The sequence below is a fragment of the Perca flavescens genome, chromosome 19, assembly GCF_004354835.1.
Source record: "Perca flavescens isolate YP-PL-M2 chromosome 19, PFLA_1.0, whole genome shotgun sequence".
Taxonomy (NCBI): domain Eukaryota; kingdom Metazoa; phylum Chordata; class Actinopteri; order Perciformes; family Percidae; genus Perca; species Perca flavescens.
The window spans coordinates 3,367,366-3,388,164 of NC_041349.1; the positions used below are offsets into that span (position 1 = coordinate 3,367,366).

At 39.7% G+C, this 20,799-nt stretch overlaps 1 protein-coding gene across 3 annotated transcripts in view; it reads left to right on the top strand.

Annotated features, from left to right (window-relative positions):
- Positions 1 to 20,799, top strand: part of LOC114574049 (coxsackievirus and adenovirus receptor-like) — a 253,603-nt gene that overhangs the window by 211,485 nt on the left and 21,319 nt on the right. For 2 of the 3 annotated variants that reach the window (XM_028606343.1, XM_028606345.1), the window contains 3 exons: positions 8,009 to 8,196; positions 18,196 to 18,340; positions 19,818 to 19,999. In XM_028606343.1, coding sequence (XP_028462144.1) covers positions 8,009 to 8,196; positions 18,196 to 18,340; positions 19,818 to 19,999 — 515 coding nt within the window. Of the gene's footprint in view, positions 1 to 6,658; positions 6,723 to 8,008; positions 8,197 to 18,195; positions 18,341 to 19,817; positions 20,000 to 20,799 lie in introns of those variants that run through there. The other variant, XM_028606344.1, reaches the window with a different exon arrangement.

Consider the following 20,799-nt stretch of genomic DNA (forward strand, 5'->3'; position numbering starts at 1 on the left):
GGAGCAAACTACGGGGGAGCTATAAGACATGGGCTCCCCTGAAAACGTGATTTGTGAAATTTTGGGGGGGTCTCTAAAAATATTAACAGTGTGTCATTTTGACGTGCAATTTCAGTTTTGTGTAATGTGATGATCGCGGATTATTAAGTGTAAAACTGCAAAAATATCATTCATAAATGCATGACAGTGATTTAAACCTAATTCACTTCAGATAACTATACTATACTATATACTATACTACATACTATACTATACTATATACTATACATGCTATTCTTGTCATGAGCATCAAGGCGTGGCGGCGCTGCGGTGCAAATTCAACTCATGTTTAGGAGGCTACATGTTGACTCAAAGATTCGTAGAAAAAACATAAACGTTGGAGGCCTTTAATCTGCGCGCAAAGTCCTTGAAATCCAGTCTGCAGTAAGCATCATATAACCATGGCAAAAAGAAAACAAGGCAGTTTAATTAATTTTGTTTTTACTAAGAAATTGTGTAGCGATGACGTTAATAGCACGACCGATTCACCTGCTGCGAGCCCTGTTAGCACACCTCCCCCCCCGGGGGGTGACAACGCGAGAAGAAGATGAAGAAGTAATGTCCTCTCTATCTGAAGATGGAGGTCAGAGGTCGGTCACCATCCTAACCCTTGTTGCTCCTCTCTCCCGTTACATTGGACCAGCCAGCAGTGGAGAGACTGAGTGAGCCCATATATACATGACTGGTTGTTAAGAATGGAAGCTGGGGGTGCGTCTCTCAGGTCTAATTCTTTTTTATTTTTTTATTTTTATTTATCCTTTATTTTACCAGGTGATGTCCCATTGAGATAGTCAAATCTCTTTTACAAGGGAGCCCTGGAGCAACAGTACACAAGTTACACAGAATCACAAAAACAGACACAGCAAACAAAAAACTGATTTACAGTACATGTAAAACAATTTAAAATAACATAAAAAGGCTTATTGAAAACATGTGCATTGTTCAAATTTCGTTTGTTTAAGTAATTGTTTAAAATGTTTAAGTTGGATGAGAACAGAAAGCTTCAAAACATTTTGGAGTAAATTCCAACACCAAGGAGCAGCATAACTAAAAGCAGTCTTGCCAAATTCTGTTACACGTGGGATATTCAGAGCCAAAATGTTAGCGGAGCGGAGATTGTAAAGTTGATGATTCCTGGTCAACAGACTAGTAAGATAACTAAAGTACCATTAATTGCTTTAAAAATAAAAAAGTGCCAGTGGAACCATATACGCAGACCTAAAGAGCTAAAACTACTTTCCTCATATAAAAGTAGGCAGAGTAACTTTAACCGGTGTTCATGTGGAATCTCAAAGACAGCCTGATGCTTTGTTTATAGACTACTTGTGGCTGGCTGTTTGCTGTTTGCCTATCTATTCCTGTCACTAAAGTAAATCCTGTATAGTGCATTTACTTGCAGCTGTTATCTTTGTAAGTAGCAAGCGCACGTCAAGAGTTTTACAATCAGCAGCTTATTGAAAAAGATAAGAATACGTATATAAAGGGTCTGATTTGAATGTGTACATTTGTGCAGGAATGTGCAGTTATTGCCCAGAGGTTTAAAAACTTAAAGTTTAAATACAAAAACATGTGTAAGAGGGAAGATTGTAAGGATGTGTTTGGAGGGAACAGTTTCCAAATGACAGACAGTATACCTGGTCCAATAAGGAGTGCTCAACACCATCCAGAACTGACCGGCTCCAAAGAGACTTATCTTGAGAGGAAGAGTCTTACTGACAACAGCGGAGGGGATTTACAGGCTTGCTTATTCTGCTGCCTCTTTGGATGTTGATTGTGGGGTATCAAAAATGATTGTCAATATGTTGTTTAATTTTGTGTGGAAAAACAAAAAGTCTGTAATAATGAACACAAATCAGTGTGGAGGGGGATTACATTGTTTGGACTTCACAACTTTAAGCAACACCTTCAAAATCAACTGGCTCAGACAATTCATGAATAATCCAACATCACTATAGAATTTTATTACAAACTATATTTTCTCTCAAATCGGTGGCCTGAATTTTCTGTTATTATGCAATTATAGTATTAGCAAAATCCCAATCAAACTGTCCCATTTTTATAAGTTTTGCAAACATGTTGTGAGGCTGATAGTGACGAAGAAGTCAGAGAGACTAAATCTGATCAGATTACAGATCACGTTTGTGCATGACTGATGTGTTTTATTTTTACCCCCAAAACAGAATAAAGTGTTAAGTGGGGTCATGCCTGTTTGTTGTACATCAGTTAGTTTTCGGTACGTGAGGCAAAGATGAACCTACTTTACTCTTTCCAGGCTTGAATTGGTCATGTTAAATTGTGATATCACCAGTTACCACGGGCGTATATTTCTCTCATATGTTAACCTGTGTTAACGTAGACTAAAAGTCCAATATATAGATAGAAATCACAACATCATTTCAGCAGTGTGTAGTGGAGTGGTATAGATGATGGAGAAGGTACTCTGTCAACTTCTTTTGTCCATGACATCCAAGGTTTGAATCCCAGCTAGATCTGTGTTGTTTCGTTTTATTTATTCTTTCATTCATACAGTATGTGTTGTATTTGTGTGGATAATGCTTACACTGACATGTATTACACATGAACTGGTGATGTTTTCAGCGATATTCATTATTTTGTGTCACTTGCAAACACTTTGTGAAAATGTGAACCTCTGGCACCCGAGGGGCGGAGGCAGAGCAGAGTGCAGGACAGGGCCTTGTTGAATATTCACCGATTTCATGCAGATATCACCAGTTAACATGATCACCAGCTAAACTGGCACACCTGCTCCGTCACAGAGCCGCAGTACACACACAACTGACCGGCGGAAGGAGAAGTAGTTCTTTCCCCTAATAATTAGACTTTTCTGGTGACAACAAGTTACTTATGATAACATAAACACTCACTCCAAATTACTGAGTTTAAATATCGATCTTTTTATGAAGTGTGTGACCGTGTGTTTGTTCTGGGTTTATAGTGTGAAGGTCAGAATATCTCTTATTATAGTCAATTATTCTAGACCAACGTGTCTTAGTTTGTTTGTTTGTTTGTTTCATGGTATTGGTTGTATCCTTAAATTATTATATTTTTTATATATAATTTATATTATTATTATTATTATTATTATTATTATGTTGTTGTATTAAGGGGGAGTTGGAGCACGTGGCCTATAACCATGTGCTTCAGTTTAGTCCGAAATGCCTTGGGATAGAGACGCATTCATGTTCTTTCTCTTTGGCACAGCTCAGGTTTTGAAAGACTCTGTCCATAGATTACTAATGTAAATGAATAAAACGACACAGACATACCCTAATATGGGTTTAAACAACTATAATAATTTTGCTGAGATAGGCCTACACATTAATAACAATGATAAATGATCACGTTTGTGCATGACTGATGTGTTTTATTTTTATCCCCTAAACTGAATAAAGTGTTAAGTGGGGTCATGCCTGTTTATTGTACATCATTTATATTTATTTAACCCGCACAGCGCATTACAGTAGTCTACTTCAGGTGTAGATTCTCCTTCAGATTCAGCTCCTCCTGTAACCAGAGCTTTAAGTCCCGCCCTCTCTCTCAAATATACAGATACAACCAGACCGCCAGCCAATCCCTTAATGTAAATGAATAAAAACGTGTTTAATGGACCTAAACAACGATCAATCATCACCACATTTCTGGTTGGATTTTTTGACAGTTTTATGAGGACCAATAGGAGAGAGAAATTTAGTGATCGATGTTGAGGTACATTAAACCACGTTAAGCTTGTTCACATTAAGCGTTATATGTCCGGTGACAGCCAGTGCTGTGAGGGGAGGAGCGATCAGCAGAACAACAGCTGAGTCTAGCTGTCCTGTGGGGATAGAAGAGGTTTTTGTGGATTTTTTGGCATCTGTCGCTCAAGAATTATATGTGTTATGAGCTTTATTTATTTTATCTTATTGAGCTCGAGGTTTTCCAAAAAAGTGGTGGGTACAAAATGAGTCATGACGAATATATATAGGTAGGCCTACACACTTAAAAATGATGGGTTAAAAATAACCCAACTTGGGTTGTTTTATAACCCAACCGCTGGATCACTATTGCACCGGACCAACAGTAGTTAATTTGACCCAGCAAAGTGTCAAAGTGTTAATGACAAAGCTATCCATTGATCTGAAACAAACACAAAAAGAGCTTAAGCAAAGATACAATTGGTATTTTATTAACTATTCAGATATCACCATGTAAAAGCAATGCAGACTAACAGCAGAATGTAATCCAATGTGAAGATAACAGCCATTTTATTTAGCATCACAATCCTCCCTCTCTACCTATACAATTCATATGACAAATTGCATGCATGTAAATTGTTTTTACCTTTTTACAAGAATATTTGTGGCTCCTCAAAGCATAGCCTTCAGGGCACGAGTGTCAGTACAACAGTACAGCAGTGGTTCCCAAACTTTTTATTATATATTTCTTAACCCTTAACTCAAGTGGCCCTTGTCGTTTGCCAGGCCGCCATTTTAAATAAGCATTTGTTCTTATCTATTGTGGGTCACCACTTTACTTAAATAAATGCACATAAATGCATGTAGTCAGACATATCAGGTTATCTCACTGTTTTCACATACTTTAATCAGTCATACACTGTTATGCCTTCACATTTCACATTAAAAGCTTCAAGGAAAAACCAGCGCGTTCATTTATAGCCAGTTAAAATAATATAGCTAGCAAAGCAACTAACTGACAGCCAGTTGGCTAGTAAACTATCTAGCTAGCTAGCTAGATAGTTTGTTAACTGCCGAATTACCTGGCTAGCTTGAAACTAGCTGGCAAATTAGCCTGGTGAACTCAATAAACATGACCATATGCCCATGGGCATTATGAACTTGTTTCATTAATTCATTAATTTAATTCCGACCAAACGGATAAGCTGTAGGCTATACATGCTTCCATGATAACGGCTAAATGGCTAACGTTAGCTAGCTACGTTGTTAGCCAAACTAACCAACTAGCCTCACAATATAAAGATAGTACTTTAATAGGTAACGCAACACAGACAATGTGAATTAGACATGTAGCGTATCCACTTTTTCTTTGGGCTTGATGCTCCTGTAAAGGAAATACAATTCTCTCACACTCACACACACACACACACACACTCACACACTCACGCACACACAGAGAGAGAGACACACACACACACATACACACTGCCTACCTTGTTTTCTACTGTTCCTCTTTTTTATCTTCTCTGCTTCTGTCTCTCTTATTCCTTATTCTTTTCTGACTCACTTTCTTTATCTTTTCAGCCAAGCACATAAACCACACAAGAGTTGCTAAGTTACAAACGTTGAGATCCAAAACACATTACATTTTTGTCAACCTAGCTAGCTTATAAATGCATTATATTGGAGGTTAATCTAGCTATAACGTTATAACCACATTTACCAATAGCAAGAGCCACTACTGGCTTTTAACACAATATCCCCTCTCTCTCACACAGATGCAGTTAGATGATAGTTAGCTAATACATGAATACACGTGATGTTGCTGGGCTTATGGACAAGCGTACTGCCTAGACGTGTTAAAGCTAGCAAAAAAATGCATACTCATGCTAACGCTAAATCATATCAGCAGTACAGTAAAAATAATAAACTTTGTAGAGCGAAAGATCGCCGCCCGAGCGTCGCCCAAGCGTTTTTACTACTTTCCCTCATCAAAGTCACTTTCATATACTAAATAGACATGTAAATGTCCGTGTACATATACGAAATTTCATACATAGATTGTTTGATGGGTATAAATCAATTATACTTACATTTTTGGGCGATTGAAAATTCAAAGTACCGCGAAAAGACCGGAAAGCGCGTGACGTCGGAAGTGTCCGGATATGGCCAATAGCAGCAAGTGGTGTCCGAACGTGGACACAGTGACGATATTTGCCTCGTTGGATGACCAGACTGGTTCTCTGCTGTGACAAGCGCTCGGTGTGTGGACTCTGGTGATGATCTGATGACGTTCGAAGCACAAACAACCCAAGTGCTGGGTCAACCGATGTATGTTGGGTTGATGGATTTTGACTCAACACATGAGTTGCACAAAATAACCCAACTTCCATATAAATAACCCATAATGGGTAAAACATTTCATAACCCAGCGGTTGGGTAGATGAAATAACCCAGCATTTTTTAGGGCGTACGCGTCCGCCTATGCCGCTGTTTTGCGGTAGTTAACGTTGTTAATCTGTATCGCCATCAAAAGACAAACTATAGTTGTGAAATAAATAAAACTTTTGCCTGCTGATAAAATAGTTTTGGGCATTTCTCTTTAATTAACCCGCACAGCGCATTACAGTACTTTAGGTGTAGGTTCTCCTTCAGATTCAGTTCCTCCTGTAACCAGAGCTCTAAGTCCCGCCCCTCTCCCTCAAATATACAAATACAGCCAGACCGCCAGCCAACCCCTTAGTGCAGATTCGGTGGCAATTCGAAAACACATCAGAGCCGATCAGAGCCATATATATATTATTATTATTATTATTATTATTATTATTATTATTATTATTATTATTATTATTATTATTATTATTATTATTATATATTATACTGCCAGAGAGAACCGTGTCGGGATACAAAGACCACAGAAGATCATCATGTCAGATCTCATGGCTCCACTAATACTCCTGTTGATCCTTCTGACTGGAGCAGCTTCTGGTAAATATCAGCTGTTATTGTGGAAGGGTTAATTGACAATCTTAGTAATGTTTATTCATGTCATTCTGGTAACGTTACTTTTAATTGTAGCACGTTAACCCTTGTGTTGTCTTCCCGTCAACCTTGAAAAAAAAACAGTTTGTTTTTGCTTTTTCCAACGTGTTGAATTGTTAGATTTTCTGTTACACATTTTCAGCGCTTACTTCTACGTCCCATATTTTCTGATATAAAACAAAAATTGAAAACGGGTCAACGTGACCCGAAGTCAAACACAAGGGTTAAGCTGGATCAGTCGATATTGAAATGTAGAAATAAGATCTCTGCTGTAGGCCGATTACTGTGTGTAAGGGTTACAATCAATACAATCAATGACCAAATGATGCCGTGTGGCAGAAAGCAAGCTGTATCACGGTTACTGAGTAAGCTTTTGGCTTCAGGCTAATGGCTGCTGGGTTGAAGCCGGCTGAAGCCTGCTGAATGTTTGTCGTCAGGCCGGGTATCTCCACATACCTTCGTACATGGCCACGGAGTAGATTTAACTCCGAAACAGGAAATGGTCTTCAGGGGTGAGAGAGACTGACTATGAAAGAGATCTCATGTAAAACAATGAATTAGTTGTTGCTAGTCATAATTTCAGATATCCAGAATGATATTTTAAATATCTGATATACATTTTGACAAATGTAAAATTAGATAACTACAATTAGAATTAGGACTAGAAGATAAGATACTTTTATTAATCCCACACACAAATGTACCCACAACAGAATAACACAAATACACATGAAATAGACAAGACTTTTTGGGATATCTGAAATTGAAAGCCTTAGGAAGAATGACGTTATGTCTTTATGAGTGATGTTCTTTATCACTAAGAAGAATAGAACTACTTATATCTGATATATATATATATATATATATATATATATATATATATATATATATCTATGAGAGCAGCAACACATTTCCTACATCAGGACCCCTGGAGTCTGTTGTTCTGTTTTAGAGACTCTGACTGAGGAAGAGATCAGATCAGCTGTTCTAATCTAAGGAGATGATAAGACCTGAACTATTAATTAGAAGTTGATCAGCTTCACGTGTCTCAACAACAGCTGTTGACCTCGTGGTAATAAAGTCTCCTGTGATATCTCTGCAGTTGGGACAGATCAGTGAAGGTCTCCATCAGGTGAGACTCTACAGAGACCTTCTGCAGGGACACACCTGGAGACAACTGTTGGAACAACATGACTTCTTATTATTAATAGTAGTTTATTATTGTTTTTCAGACCTGATGGTGGTAACAGTGCACCCTGGAGATGATGTCATTCTGCCATGTCAGGCTGCTGATTCCTCCATCAGAGCTGTAGAGTGGACCAGACCTGACCTGAAGCCAACAGAGTACGTCCTCTATTACAGCGATAGACACCTGGATCCAACCTACCAGCATCCATCCTTTAAGGACAGGGTGGAGCTGGTGGACAGAGATCTGAAGGACGGAGACGTGTCTTTAACTCTGAAGAATGTGAGCAGACAGGACAACGGGACATACGAGTGTAGAGTTGCACCAGGTGGGTCAACATCTGACATCAGAGACTCAGAGCCAGTCAGAATCATCCATCTGCAGGTTCTAGAGCCAGCAGGTGAGTGACTCTCTCTCAGTGAGTTTTTCTGAGTATCAGGTTGTAGCTGCAGTTTCTAACATCAGAGAGGATGAAAGCTGCTCCACTATCCACACATCTACTGACTCGTATGTTTTATTATCTTCAGGTTCTAACAGAGGACACTCCGAGGATGGAAACCCAAAGAATGATGTCCCTGAGGATAGAAACTCCTCTCCTGTAGGCCTCCTCGTTGGACTGGCAGCAGGTGTTCTGGTTCTTGTAGCTGTTCCAGTGGCTGGTGTCCTGATGTATAAAAGACGTAAGAACAAGAGATCAGGACAACCTGCTGATGATGAAGCATCAGCCGATAACTTCATCAAAAACTCAGAACCAAGCTTCCGATGCATCGTGAATATTGTTGATATTATATGATAAGGGTTAACCCAACAGTGAGGTTCCCTCCGCTGAAGACCATTACTACCTGACAATGGACACCTCGAAGGGCATTGACCCGCTCATACCATGGTCACTTGCCAAATAACATATTTTTAAAAGATCAATTTATATTTTAATTTGTTTTACAATCGAAATCTAAAGTTTTTTTCCAAACAATAACTCTGTTTCCCTGGTTAGTTACGCCTGAGGGTTTGACTAATACCTGGAACAATCATTCCCATCCTGTAAGGTTCCGACGAGCCAGAAGGCTAACGCTATGCTAGCAGGATCCAACATCAATAACATTGTGTACAGTTGGCAATCAGTACAAATAATTTGACAGTTTCGTTATTCTGCAACAGGGCCTCCTTCAATGATGCTGCCAAACTCGCTTATTTCAGTGATGTCGTTTACAGAAGTGCCTCAAACTCTCTCCTGAAAACACTGGATGTTGTCTACCACAGTGCCATACGTTTTGTGACCAGAGCCCCTTATAAAACCGTTACACAATCGACGCCTAACTCACTGGTGCCAACTCATCTACAGGTCCTTGCTAGGCAAAGCCCCGCTGTACCTAGGCTCACTGGTCACGATAGCTTTACCCACCCACAGCCTTTGCTCAAGCAGTTACATTTCCTCGGTTAACCCAAAAGTCAACCACCTTGGACCACCACACCTTCCAGTTATCAGTTGCAAATAAGTGGAATGCACTTTAAACTCAAAACCCTTATCTCACTAACTGCCTTCAAAGTACGTCTGTCTGACTTCCTGTCTGATCACTGGATGTGCCAACTGTTCCCCATCAGTTTTGTGCCCCCTTATTGCATTATTGCGTTCCATTATCTCTGTCACTCCCCATTACATATTTGCACATATTCACCTGCATTGCTATCTCATTCTGTTCTGTCACACTTTTCACATTCTGCACTAACTGTATGTTGACTCTACACAGTCCCTTCAGTCCACTCCACTAGATTTCAGTATTTATATAGTCTGTCTATTCCGCTTTATTGTGTTACTACTGATCTACATCACTAACCAGACCACTATTTGCACTAACTGTTTTTTTGTTTTGTTTTTTTTTACTCTTCACTACATCCCATCAGTGTTAAAAACAGTCTATTCATGTATTCCCATATTCACTCTCGCATATCCATCATCTTACTTACACCGCACTGACTTTGTAATTCCTACTTTATCTGCACTTTATGAAGCATATTGTATTCTGTTTTCCTGTACTGTATTGAATGTGAAACCGTATGTTGTCCTGCACACTTATGCTTTATTCTTGGCCAGACGCAGCTTTTTAATTTAGAACAGTAAACAGTCAGTTTCACTAGAACTCCTTTAGTAGGTGTCCTATAACACCTTATTTATGAACACCCTGCAGCCAATCAGAATTGAGTATTCACCCAGACCATGGTATAAGTAATAATAAAATCATCTCATGCAGCTCAGAATATCTCAGGGGGACATATAGGACGAGTCTGTCTCTAAATAAGACCTCAAACTGGATTTATTATCTACTAAGTAGATTTACATGAAGTTTTCCAAAGGAAATGTTATGAAATGTGAACTACACCAAAGTGATGATAATTGTTAAATAGGAATGAATGGATGAAATAATAATGATCAGAGACATGATGGAAGTTGATAACTCAGTTTTAATATTCAGATACATTAATGCACTTTAAACGGTTTTATTGTTGTATCTTATTCTGATGAATACTTTTTATTTTTTATTTTTCTACATTTGGATTCAGAGTTGTTACTTTTATATATTCATTGTTGTACCTTTTTTGTACTTTGATAACGAATAAAGCCTCTCCAAATATCCACCTCGTGTGTGTGTGTGTGTGTGTTATATTCGTATATTAATATATAATATATTAATATATGAATATGTTAACTGAGTAGAGGAGGATCTGAAGACTGGGGGGGAAGATGTGATCCTGAGAGACTAAGACCTGAATCTGATGGAGGGTCTCTGGTCTCAGCTGAAGACACCTTTGTCCAACATGTCTCCAGGATTTAGAGAAACTCTCTCACACTGGTTTCATCATTTCATTCCTGGGGGGCTGTGAGAGGAGAGAGTCTGGGAGGTTAGGGAACAACACTCAAACTCCTTTTACTTTAAATACATAAAACATAATGACTCCATATTGGATACTTAAGATAAAAGTCAAATGTAAGTCAGTTCAGATGTTCTTTAATTAATAAAAGGCAGATTGTTTTAATGTTTGACCTGGATGGTAATCTGATTCATATTTATTAGAACAAATACCAACACATACATATATACAGTATGTGCATTCATATAGATATAATATACACAACATATTTTAATCATGCAATACATATACACACACACACAGATACAGACACACAGACACCCCCCCATGCTCTGTGTGTGACCGTAGTGTATTTCAGTGTGTAACTGGTTGTGTTTTTGTACATGTCAGATGTACTTAGAGTAAATACATACTTGTGAGAATAGTACCATAGCATCAGAAATAAAACTGTAAAATGTAACAAAGTACAATACTTTAAACCAAACATACTGAAAAGTAAAATTACAGATTTAAAAAGTACTTTAAAAAGTAAAAGTACACAAGACTGGGGATTTCCTGATAAATTAATAAATGAAATGAAATGTATAATAAAAGTGAGTAAAATTAAAGTAAACGCCTCTATAGAGATAGACAGACAGACAGACAGACAGACACACACACACACACACACACACACACAAACTCAGACACACACACACACACACTAAAACACAGACAGACTGACCTTTTACCTCCTGTGTCTCTCCTCTGAATGAGTATCCTGCAGTGATGTAATGAACCAACGTGGCCACAGAGAGGCGCTGTTTGACAGATATGACTGTATGAATGTCATAGAGATAGATAGATAGATAGATAGATAGATAGATAGATAGATAGATAGATAGATAGATAGATAGATAGATAGATAGATAGATACTTTAGTGTGTGTGTCAGTCTGCATGGTAAGGTGCTCTACTAGAGGGTGTGTCATGGCGCAAATAAGTCCAATTCGTCCATGAGCCAGGGCCCCAAATTTGGGCCATCGGTATCATCTCGGGGGACAAAGTCTCATAGTGATTTTTGGTAAGGTATACACCCCTAGTACTAGAAAAATCAGGATAGCAGTGCAGGGGTGGTAGGGATATTGTCAATATTCTATAATATGGTGCTTGGTGTTGTTGGAAAGGGGTCAACATTTTGGAGAAGCCAGCTGACAACATTTCTAACTGAAAGTGGCTGAATATCAAAATACATGATAGAAGCATTTTGTTAAACCACTTACAAGTGTTATGTTGACAACACTATTGAAACAATTACTTTTTATTACAACTGTACATGAATAAAGAGGCCATTTGGCCCTGGACTAATAGGGTATTCTATTGGCTCCATTCTATTTTGAAGACTTGCGCTGGCTGCATAAGTCTTATTTAAGGCTCTCACATATAAATAGTATGGGTATATTGTACATTTTCTGAATCATCAGAGTGCCTTGAGTACTGAAGTTGTTGAGTTTTGTGTCCCTGGTGTTCCTTCATGCCCCAGAGATAAAAGAAAGCATACAGTTTAGGCGGAAATTGGGAGAAAATGTGTGTTATTTCTGGTTTAAAGAAGTCATGTGACCTCTGTGTTTGTCAGACAGATTCAGTACTGGGCTTAAATGAAAGCCTAAAAGGTCCCCTTTCCAACGATACCAAGCACCATATTATAGAATATTGACAATGAGACGTTGTTCCCCGAGATGATACCGATGGCCCAAATTTGGGGCCCTGGCTCATGGACGAATTAGGAAATGATTTATACCGATAATAAGATATCTGATCTTAGCCTTCCCTGGACAGCTGCTGACAAGAAGCGGAGCTCTCTACAGCGAACGCTCTCCTTCTCGCTTGGCATTGGCGAGCAGTCGCCGCACAGACACCGACGGTTTGGCCCCACTCTCGCTTCTTCAGTTTCATCACGTAACCCCTGAGTAGGCCTACCCTCTTCCACGTTATTCTCCTGGTTTAAGCCGACGGTGTGCTCGGGTTCAAACTGAAAAGGCTGAACGGCAGACGGGTTCATCTCGCTGTTACTGTACTGTCAAAACTTAGCCGGTATGTTTGGGTACAACCATTACGCGTCATTACCCACACGAACACACACACTCTCTCTCTGTCTCTCTCTCTCTGTCTCTCTCTCTCTGTCCCTCTGTACAGCAGACACACCTCCAGTCAATGCACACCAGAAGCAAGTTGTGACTCAGAATGAAAGACACAGGAAGGGATGATGTAACACAGAAATGCTCCTGATGGAGTTTCCATGTTCTTATCATCAGTGTTATTGTTGAGTTTGTTTTATGTTCAGTTATTAGAGGACAGCTCTCCATGTGAAGTGCAAAATGTAGCAGTAAAGTTTGTATGTTTATATGTTAATATACTGTAGATATGTATGTTTCATTGTTTATCTGCCAGCTGCACATGCGCAGTGTAGACAGAAACAACATGGAGGAACAGTTAGTAGGAACACTCTGAGTCCAGCAGAGGGCAGCATGGACCGGGTATAGTATATAGTGTTATTATATTGCACATTGCTACTTTGTAGAAGCACTCCAACATTGCACCAGGGCAGAGGAAACACAAGCAGTGGGGTAGAAACAGATCAAGAGATGGAGAGAACAGGGAAGGAGAGAAAGATGAGAGGTTACCCTCTCTCAGCTCTCATGGCTCCATTAATGCTCCTGTTGTTCCTTCTGTCTGGAGCAGCTTCTGGTAAATATCAGACTTTATTATGAAAGGATTCATGTAGACTTTATTGTATTTTATTTATGATTTTAATTAGTCTTATAGAAAGATATCGTCTTGTTAAGAGAAAATGTAAAAGTGTTTAAAACAGATACATTGATGGATTTATATTTACAATAGCCTACATTTCACTTTCTTTTGATAATGAGACTGGATTTATGAAAGTCTGAATAATGTTTAACTAACAATAACGGTTTTACATAAATAGTTCAATGTTAGGATTTCATGTACAAATATTATGTAACATGTTTAAATGTATTAGACAGTATTGGTTTTGTCATAAATAAGTTGACAAAACCAACAAAAGCAACTGTTTGGTTGCATGGGAGGAAACAGAAGGAGGGGAGACAGAGAGAGAGGCAAAGAAGAAAGGGGAGGGACAGAGAGAGACAGAAGAAGAAAGGGGAGGGACAGAGAGAGAGAGACAGAAGAAGAAAGGGGGGGGACAGAGAGAGACAGAAGAAGAAAGGGGAGGGACAGAGAGAGAGACAGAAGAAGAAAGGGGGGGACAGAGAGAGAGAGACAGAAGAAGGGAAGGGGGAGGGACAGAGAGAGAGAGACAGAAGAAGGGAAGGGGGAGGGACTGAGAGAGAGAGACAGAAGAAGAAAGGGGAGGGACTGACAGACACAAGAAGGGAACCAGCAGGATGTGTGGAGGATGTGTACTATTGCGGTTTCAACATTTAAATGAACCACATTCTTCTCTGTAATACTAGTAGTAGTACACATGTCGGACAATCTGATATCACCAAGTAATTAACAGACCAGGATCACGCACGAGTCATTTCAAATACCTCCCGTTAGAAATTTGACTTGAACCAATGCGGTCGCAGGAATCTGATCTCTGAATGTGTGACATCACGTGACTGTTTTGTGGTTGTGTGTATGTGTACTTGTATGTGTTGTTTGTAACTGCAAATGCTTTCTATAAATTAATTGAGAAAAACTAAATAAAAACCCAGGCGGACCCAGGGCCTCTCAGCTGATCTAACAGCTGATTGGTTCAGAATCAACTCAACATGATGACGTTATATCAACTTTTTATTGATTTTGAATCAGAGGGATTTTAACTGTTATTTGTCTGATTTAAAGCCTTATTGTGTACAGAACACCTGTTGTGAGTCTGATAGTGATGTTTAGAAGTCAGAGAGACTAAATCTGATCAGATTACAGATCATCTACAGTCTGTTATTTATTAAAATCAGCAACAGATCTCATGTAGAGCATTCTGACAGCTACTCTGTCTGAATAACAAAAACTGGAGACTGTGTATATAAATGGGTCTGATAACATTTTAGTAAATCGGAATGGGAGCAAACTGTGACTTCCTGTTCAGCCTGAAGTCTGCTGGGAACGGCTGGTGACTGAGAGCGGTATGCTCGCTGCTACTTTACAGACGAGGCGCACTTTATCTCCAACGAGCCTGGTATATTTGAGCACTGCCTGTGCGCCATTTTAGACCAGTAAACTGCAGTGTGGTGGATTACGCGGACAGGGTGAGGTATCGCTGCCTCTCGGACATAAGGCTTCATTAATGGTATGTATGAATCCTGTTATGTGTGTAATATAATGTTAGTTAAACTGGTGTGTTGTGTGTATAATGTAATGTTAGTTAAACTGGTGTGTTGTGTGAACTGTGAACACGGTTTGAATAGGAAGTGTGTTTGTTCTGGGTTTATAGGGAGAAGGTCAGAATATCTCTTATTATAGTCAATTATTCACGTCTTAGTCTCTTAGTTTATCGGTTGTTTCATGGTACTGGTTGGATTCTTAAATATGTTATTATAATTATGTTGTATTAAGGGGGGATTGGAGCAGTGTTAAGGCCTAGGCTATATAACCATGGCCGTCAGTTTGGTTAGTCTGAACTGTGCTGGGGACAGACACGCATCCATGTTCTTTCTCTTTCGCTCAGCTCAGGTTCTGAAAGACTCTGTCCATAGATTACTAATGTAAATGAATAAAAACGTGGTTTAATGTAGCTCAAAGATTATATGTGTTATGAACTTTATTTATTTTAACTAATTGAGCTCGAGGTTTTCAAAAAAAAGTGGTGGGTACAAAATGAGTCATGACGAATATATAGGTAGGCCTACGCGTCCGCCTATGCTGCTGTTTTGCGGTAGTTAACGTTGTTAACCTGTATCACCATCAAAGACTAACTATACTTGTGAAATTAATCAAACTCTGGCCTGCTGATAAGATAGTTTGGGGCATTTCTCTTTAATTAACCCGCAGTGCGCATTACAGTAGGTATGTTTAGGGTTAGATTCTCCTTCAGATTCAGCTCCGCCTGTAACCAGAGCTGTAGTCCCGCCCCTCTGGTGCAAATCCACCCAGACTGCCTACATACCTCTCCCTGTAGTCACTAGGTTGTATAACCGGATATAGTGCACTAAGGTCTTAGTTCCATAGATGGCAGCAATGCAACTTTTTGGATGCCGGCTGCCGTAAAACCCCAAAAGAAGAAGAAGAAGAAGAACCTACCAAGTACACTCAGATACTCAGCCGCAGCAGCAGCAGCAGCCCCTCCCTTGTGTGCGCACCGCTGTGAAAGTGCCTCTCCGTCCATATAGACCCAGACTGACAGCCGACCCCTTCCTGGTGATCTGTCGGTGGTAATTAAAGAAGACATCACAGCCGATCAGAGCCACCTCTGCTCCCTATAGTCGTAGCGTCGAGATAGTACTCTAAATATATATATTAGTATATTATACTGTCAGAGAGAACCGTGTCGGGATACATAGACTGCAGCAGGTCTCCTTTCTCAGATCTCATGGCTCCATTTCTGCTCCTGTTGATCCTTCTGTCTGAAGCAGCTTCTGGTAAATATCAGCTGTTATTGTGAAAAGATTGATGGATAATGTTAGTAATGTTTATTCATGTCATTCTGGTTAAATAGCTGCAGTTTACTCCACATAAACGTTTTATTGATGTGATTTGTAGCAGCTACCGTCAGTTAGTTGAGCAGCTAACCGCTAAAGGGGGAGATATTCATCCCAACACCGCGGCCAGCCAGACTCGGAGTCCCGGGGAGATGCGGTCTGTTCCCCGGACGGTACTGCCGTTATCACCGTTATCACCCGGTGCTGGAGTTAGTTCTGGCTCGGTTCGGATTAATGTTGTAGGCCTAACCTTAAAACGCTAACGTTTCCCACCGAGCATTAGCATGAGCTTCTACACCACTACCAAGGTATAAAACAGCACCACACCTCCACGGTAGCATAATGAGGGTCCCTACATGTAAACCGAAGCATTGAGAACCGTAAGTGTACAGACAGTTTGTTAAAGATAGTTTATAAAGACTGTAGCGTTCATGTTTACGTGCGGGCGCCATCTTGGACCCGTGTACCAGTAACACAGCTCAGACTATCACTACTTACCTTAGCCAGCCTACTGCAGCAATATGGCTACAATGGTGTGATTATCCATATTTGGAAATACATGTTAATTAATTTAAACATTTGAATTGTATTGGTTTACTCTGTCCATCAGCAAGCCTGCAGTACAGTGTGATGTAAGAGCTACCCAGCATAACATGGATATATTATAAGACAAAATCAAGGACTCGTTATTTTTCTGATAATTTAACTAATATCAAAACATTTCATATTTATTACAGCTTCATAAATGATTAAAGTCTATAACACAGGTTAACCACTCTACCTTACTCAGTTTCTTCCTCAGACTTTTCCTCTCAGTTGCAGAGTGTGAACCTTAGCCACATTTTGTTGTCTCAACTTATGAAAGGTACAGACAACGTGTGAAATGAATCTAAAGTGGGGTGGTCTATGCCATCTTGAGTCTCAACAATGTGATGATTTAAGACCAAATATGTCGTCAGAGTCTACTTCTGCCTTCACATCTCTGTCTAACAGAGACACTGACTACTGACAGGCTGCTGAGTTGATGTCAGAGGCCCGTCGGATGCAGAATAAGATTTATTTATTTGATTAGGACAATGCACATTAATCAACGTGTGTGTGTGTGTGTGTGTGTGTGTGTGTGTGTGTGTGTGTGTGTGTGTGTGTGTGTCCTGTAGTAAAGATTTTTTAAAAGGTGACATCAGGCTACATCGTAGTCTCAGTATCTCCACGTACCTCCGTACGTAGCCACGGAGTAGATTTAACTCAGAAACATAAAATGGCCCTTAGGGCTGAGAGACACTGACTATAAAAGAGATCAGATCTGATATTAAACAACATTTCCTGAAGGATTAGACCTGAACTATTGATGAGTCATGTCAACACGTATCTCAGTGAGGAGCTTCTTCATGTGTTGACCTCGTGGTAATAAAGTCCTCTGATATCTCTGATCATTAACATCCCTTCTGCTGTGTTACACCTGATGGAGGTCTTTACAAATAAAGTACCACCACCCAGACTTTTATTGATTTATATTGTTTATTATTGTTTTTCAGGTCTGATTGTGGTACCAGTGTACCCTGGAGATGATGTCATTCTGCCATGTCAGGTTGCTGGTTTCTCCATCAGAGTCTTGGAGTGGAGCAGACCTGACCTGGAGCCAGATACCGTCCTCTTATACAGAGGTGGACACCTGGAGACAGATGAGCAGAATCCATCCTTTAAGGACAGGGGTGGAGCTGGTGGACAGAGATCTGAAGGACGGAGACGTGTCTTTAACTCTGAAGAATGTGAGCAGACACGATGCTGGAACATACAAGTGTCGAGTTAAATCTGCTGTTAGTAACCATATCAGACTCATCAGCACCATCTGTCTGCAGGTTCCAGGTGAGGTAGTCTCTCTCAGTGAGTGTTTCTGAGTATCAGGTTGTAGCTGCAGCTCCTCTAGAGTCTCCCATGATGAGTTGGTCCCAGAGACTCAGACAGAGAGACAATCAGTTCCAATCATCTCAACATTTAGAGAATATTTTACTCCTGTAACCTTAAACTATGGCTTTGACTCTGAACTTCGTTATTCGAATATAATTCAACTGTTTGATATTCAAACAAATGTTAGGCAGCCCTTAATATTCAAACTAGGGCTGTGCTCGGTTGAAGAAATTCTGAGTCGACTAACACTCGTTCAATCGTATCGACTAATCGATTAGTTGATTTAATCGACAGATCTGTAAATCTGAGTTTCTCCACAAAGAGTCATGTTAAAAGCACCACTTTAATTCTTGTGTTTACCAGAGATGTGCTCGTACGTTTCTTGGAAATAAGTCATTAAGCATGAAAAAAATCTCGCTCTGAAGCTAGCGGTAATATCTATCTATCTATCTATCTATCTATCTATCTATCTATCTATCTATCTATCTATCTATCTATCTATCTATCTATCTATCTATCTATCTATCTATCTATCTATCTATACACACACACACACACACACACACACCGGCTCAACACACCAGCGCACCAGTATAACCATCAGACCTCTGACGTAGGCTACGGAGAAAGCTCTGACCTTCCTGACGAAAGCAGACTGTTTGTGTTTAATCCAGAGTCTGACTTTTAATAATAATAATAATAATAATAATAATAATAAACAGTCGTAGCAGCGGTTGTTCTTCTGAAAACATCATTACCTGTCTGAAGGCATTTAATGTTCAAAATATTTAATGGTCAAAATATTATTAATAAAATATTATTATTAATAAATATTTGAATATATTCAAATATTAATAAACAAACAAACTTTGAATATGATTTTTGGGCAGAAGTCAAAGCCCCACTTTAAACTTAAAGTACTTCCTACTTTCAATAAACCTTCCTCAAGTAAAAACCAAATGACCTGATAGTTGACATTCCATTCACTATGCTAAGCTAAGCTAGCAGCGGCGCTGCCGGACTAAGACAATGCATACACTGAGACAGATACGTTGGTCCACCTACCTACATCTAGAGGAGACGGTGAATATCAGATTTTTTTTTTTTTCGGATATCTGAAATTGAAAGCCTTAATAACAAAATTGAGGTCATTTGTCCTAGGAAGAATGACGATATGTTCTTTTAGACTAAGAAGAATTTAAATATGGATATCTGCAATATATAACCAGTATAGCTATTAAATTGTCTGTGACATGCTGTGTTGTGATTGGTGGATTTAAACAATAGGAAACAGATGTTTTAAACCACCGTGGTGCTGCAGTCACATCTATCTATCTATCTATCTATCTATCTATCTATCTTATATCTGTGAGAGCAGCTGGAGTCTGTTGTTCTGTCTTCTTATTATTAATAGTAGTTTATTATTGTTTTTCAGACCTGGTTGTGGTACCAGTGCCTGGAGATGATGTCATTCTGCCATGTCAGGCTGATGATTCCTCCATCATAGCTGTAGAGTGGACCAGACCTGACCTGGAGCCAGAGTACGTCCTCTTATACAGAGATGGACACCTGGATCCAACCCACCAGCATCCGTCCTTTAAGGACAGGGTGGAGCTGGTGGACAGAGATCTGAAGGACGGAGACGTGTCTTTAATTCTGAAGAATGTGAACAGCATCGACAACGGGACATATGAGTGTCGAGTTAAACCAGCTGGTTCAAGACGGGAAAGAAGAGCCATCATTGACTCTAAGCCAATCAGAATCATCCGTCTGCAGGTTCCAGAGCCAGCAGGTGAGTGAGTCTCTCTCAGTGAGTTTTTCTGAGTATCAGGTTGTAGCTGCAGTTTCTAACATCAGAGAGGATGAAAGCTGCTCCACTATCCACACATCTACTGACTCATATGTTTTATTATCTTCAGGTTCTAACAGAGGACACTCCGAGGATAGAAACTCCTCTCCTGTAGTCCTCATCGTTGGACTGGTAGCAGGTGTTCTGGTTCTTGTAGCTGCTGCAGTGGTTGGTGTCCTGATGTATAGAAGACGTAAGAACAAGAGATCAGGACAACCTGCTGATGATGATGAAGCATCAGCCGATACTCTCGTCTGACAACTCCCGGAGCTCTTGACACCTGACTGCTTTCTCAGGTGCTGTATATTAGATTAGATTCAACTTTATTGTCGTTGTCCTCAAGTACAAAGACAACGAAATGCAGTGTGTGTCCAACCAGAAGTGCAAAAAAGAGCCTAAAAGTGCAATGTGATACACAAGTATAGACAGGACAAGACATATAGTGCAGTGTAGACACTAGTGTACAGCTGGTTAACAGAAGGTGGTTCAGAGTAATATATAAATTAAATATAAATACAGGGTTCCCACGGGTCCTTAAAAAGTCTTAAAATGTCTTAAATTAAAATCC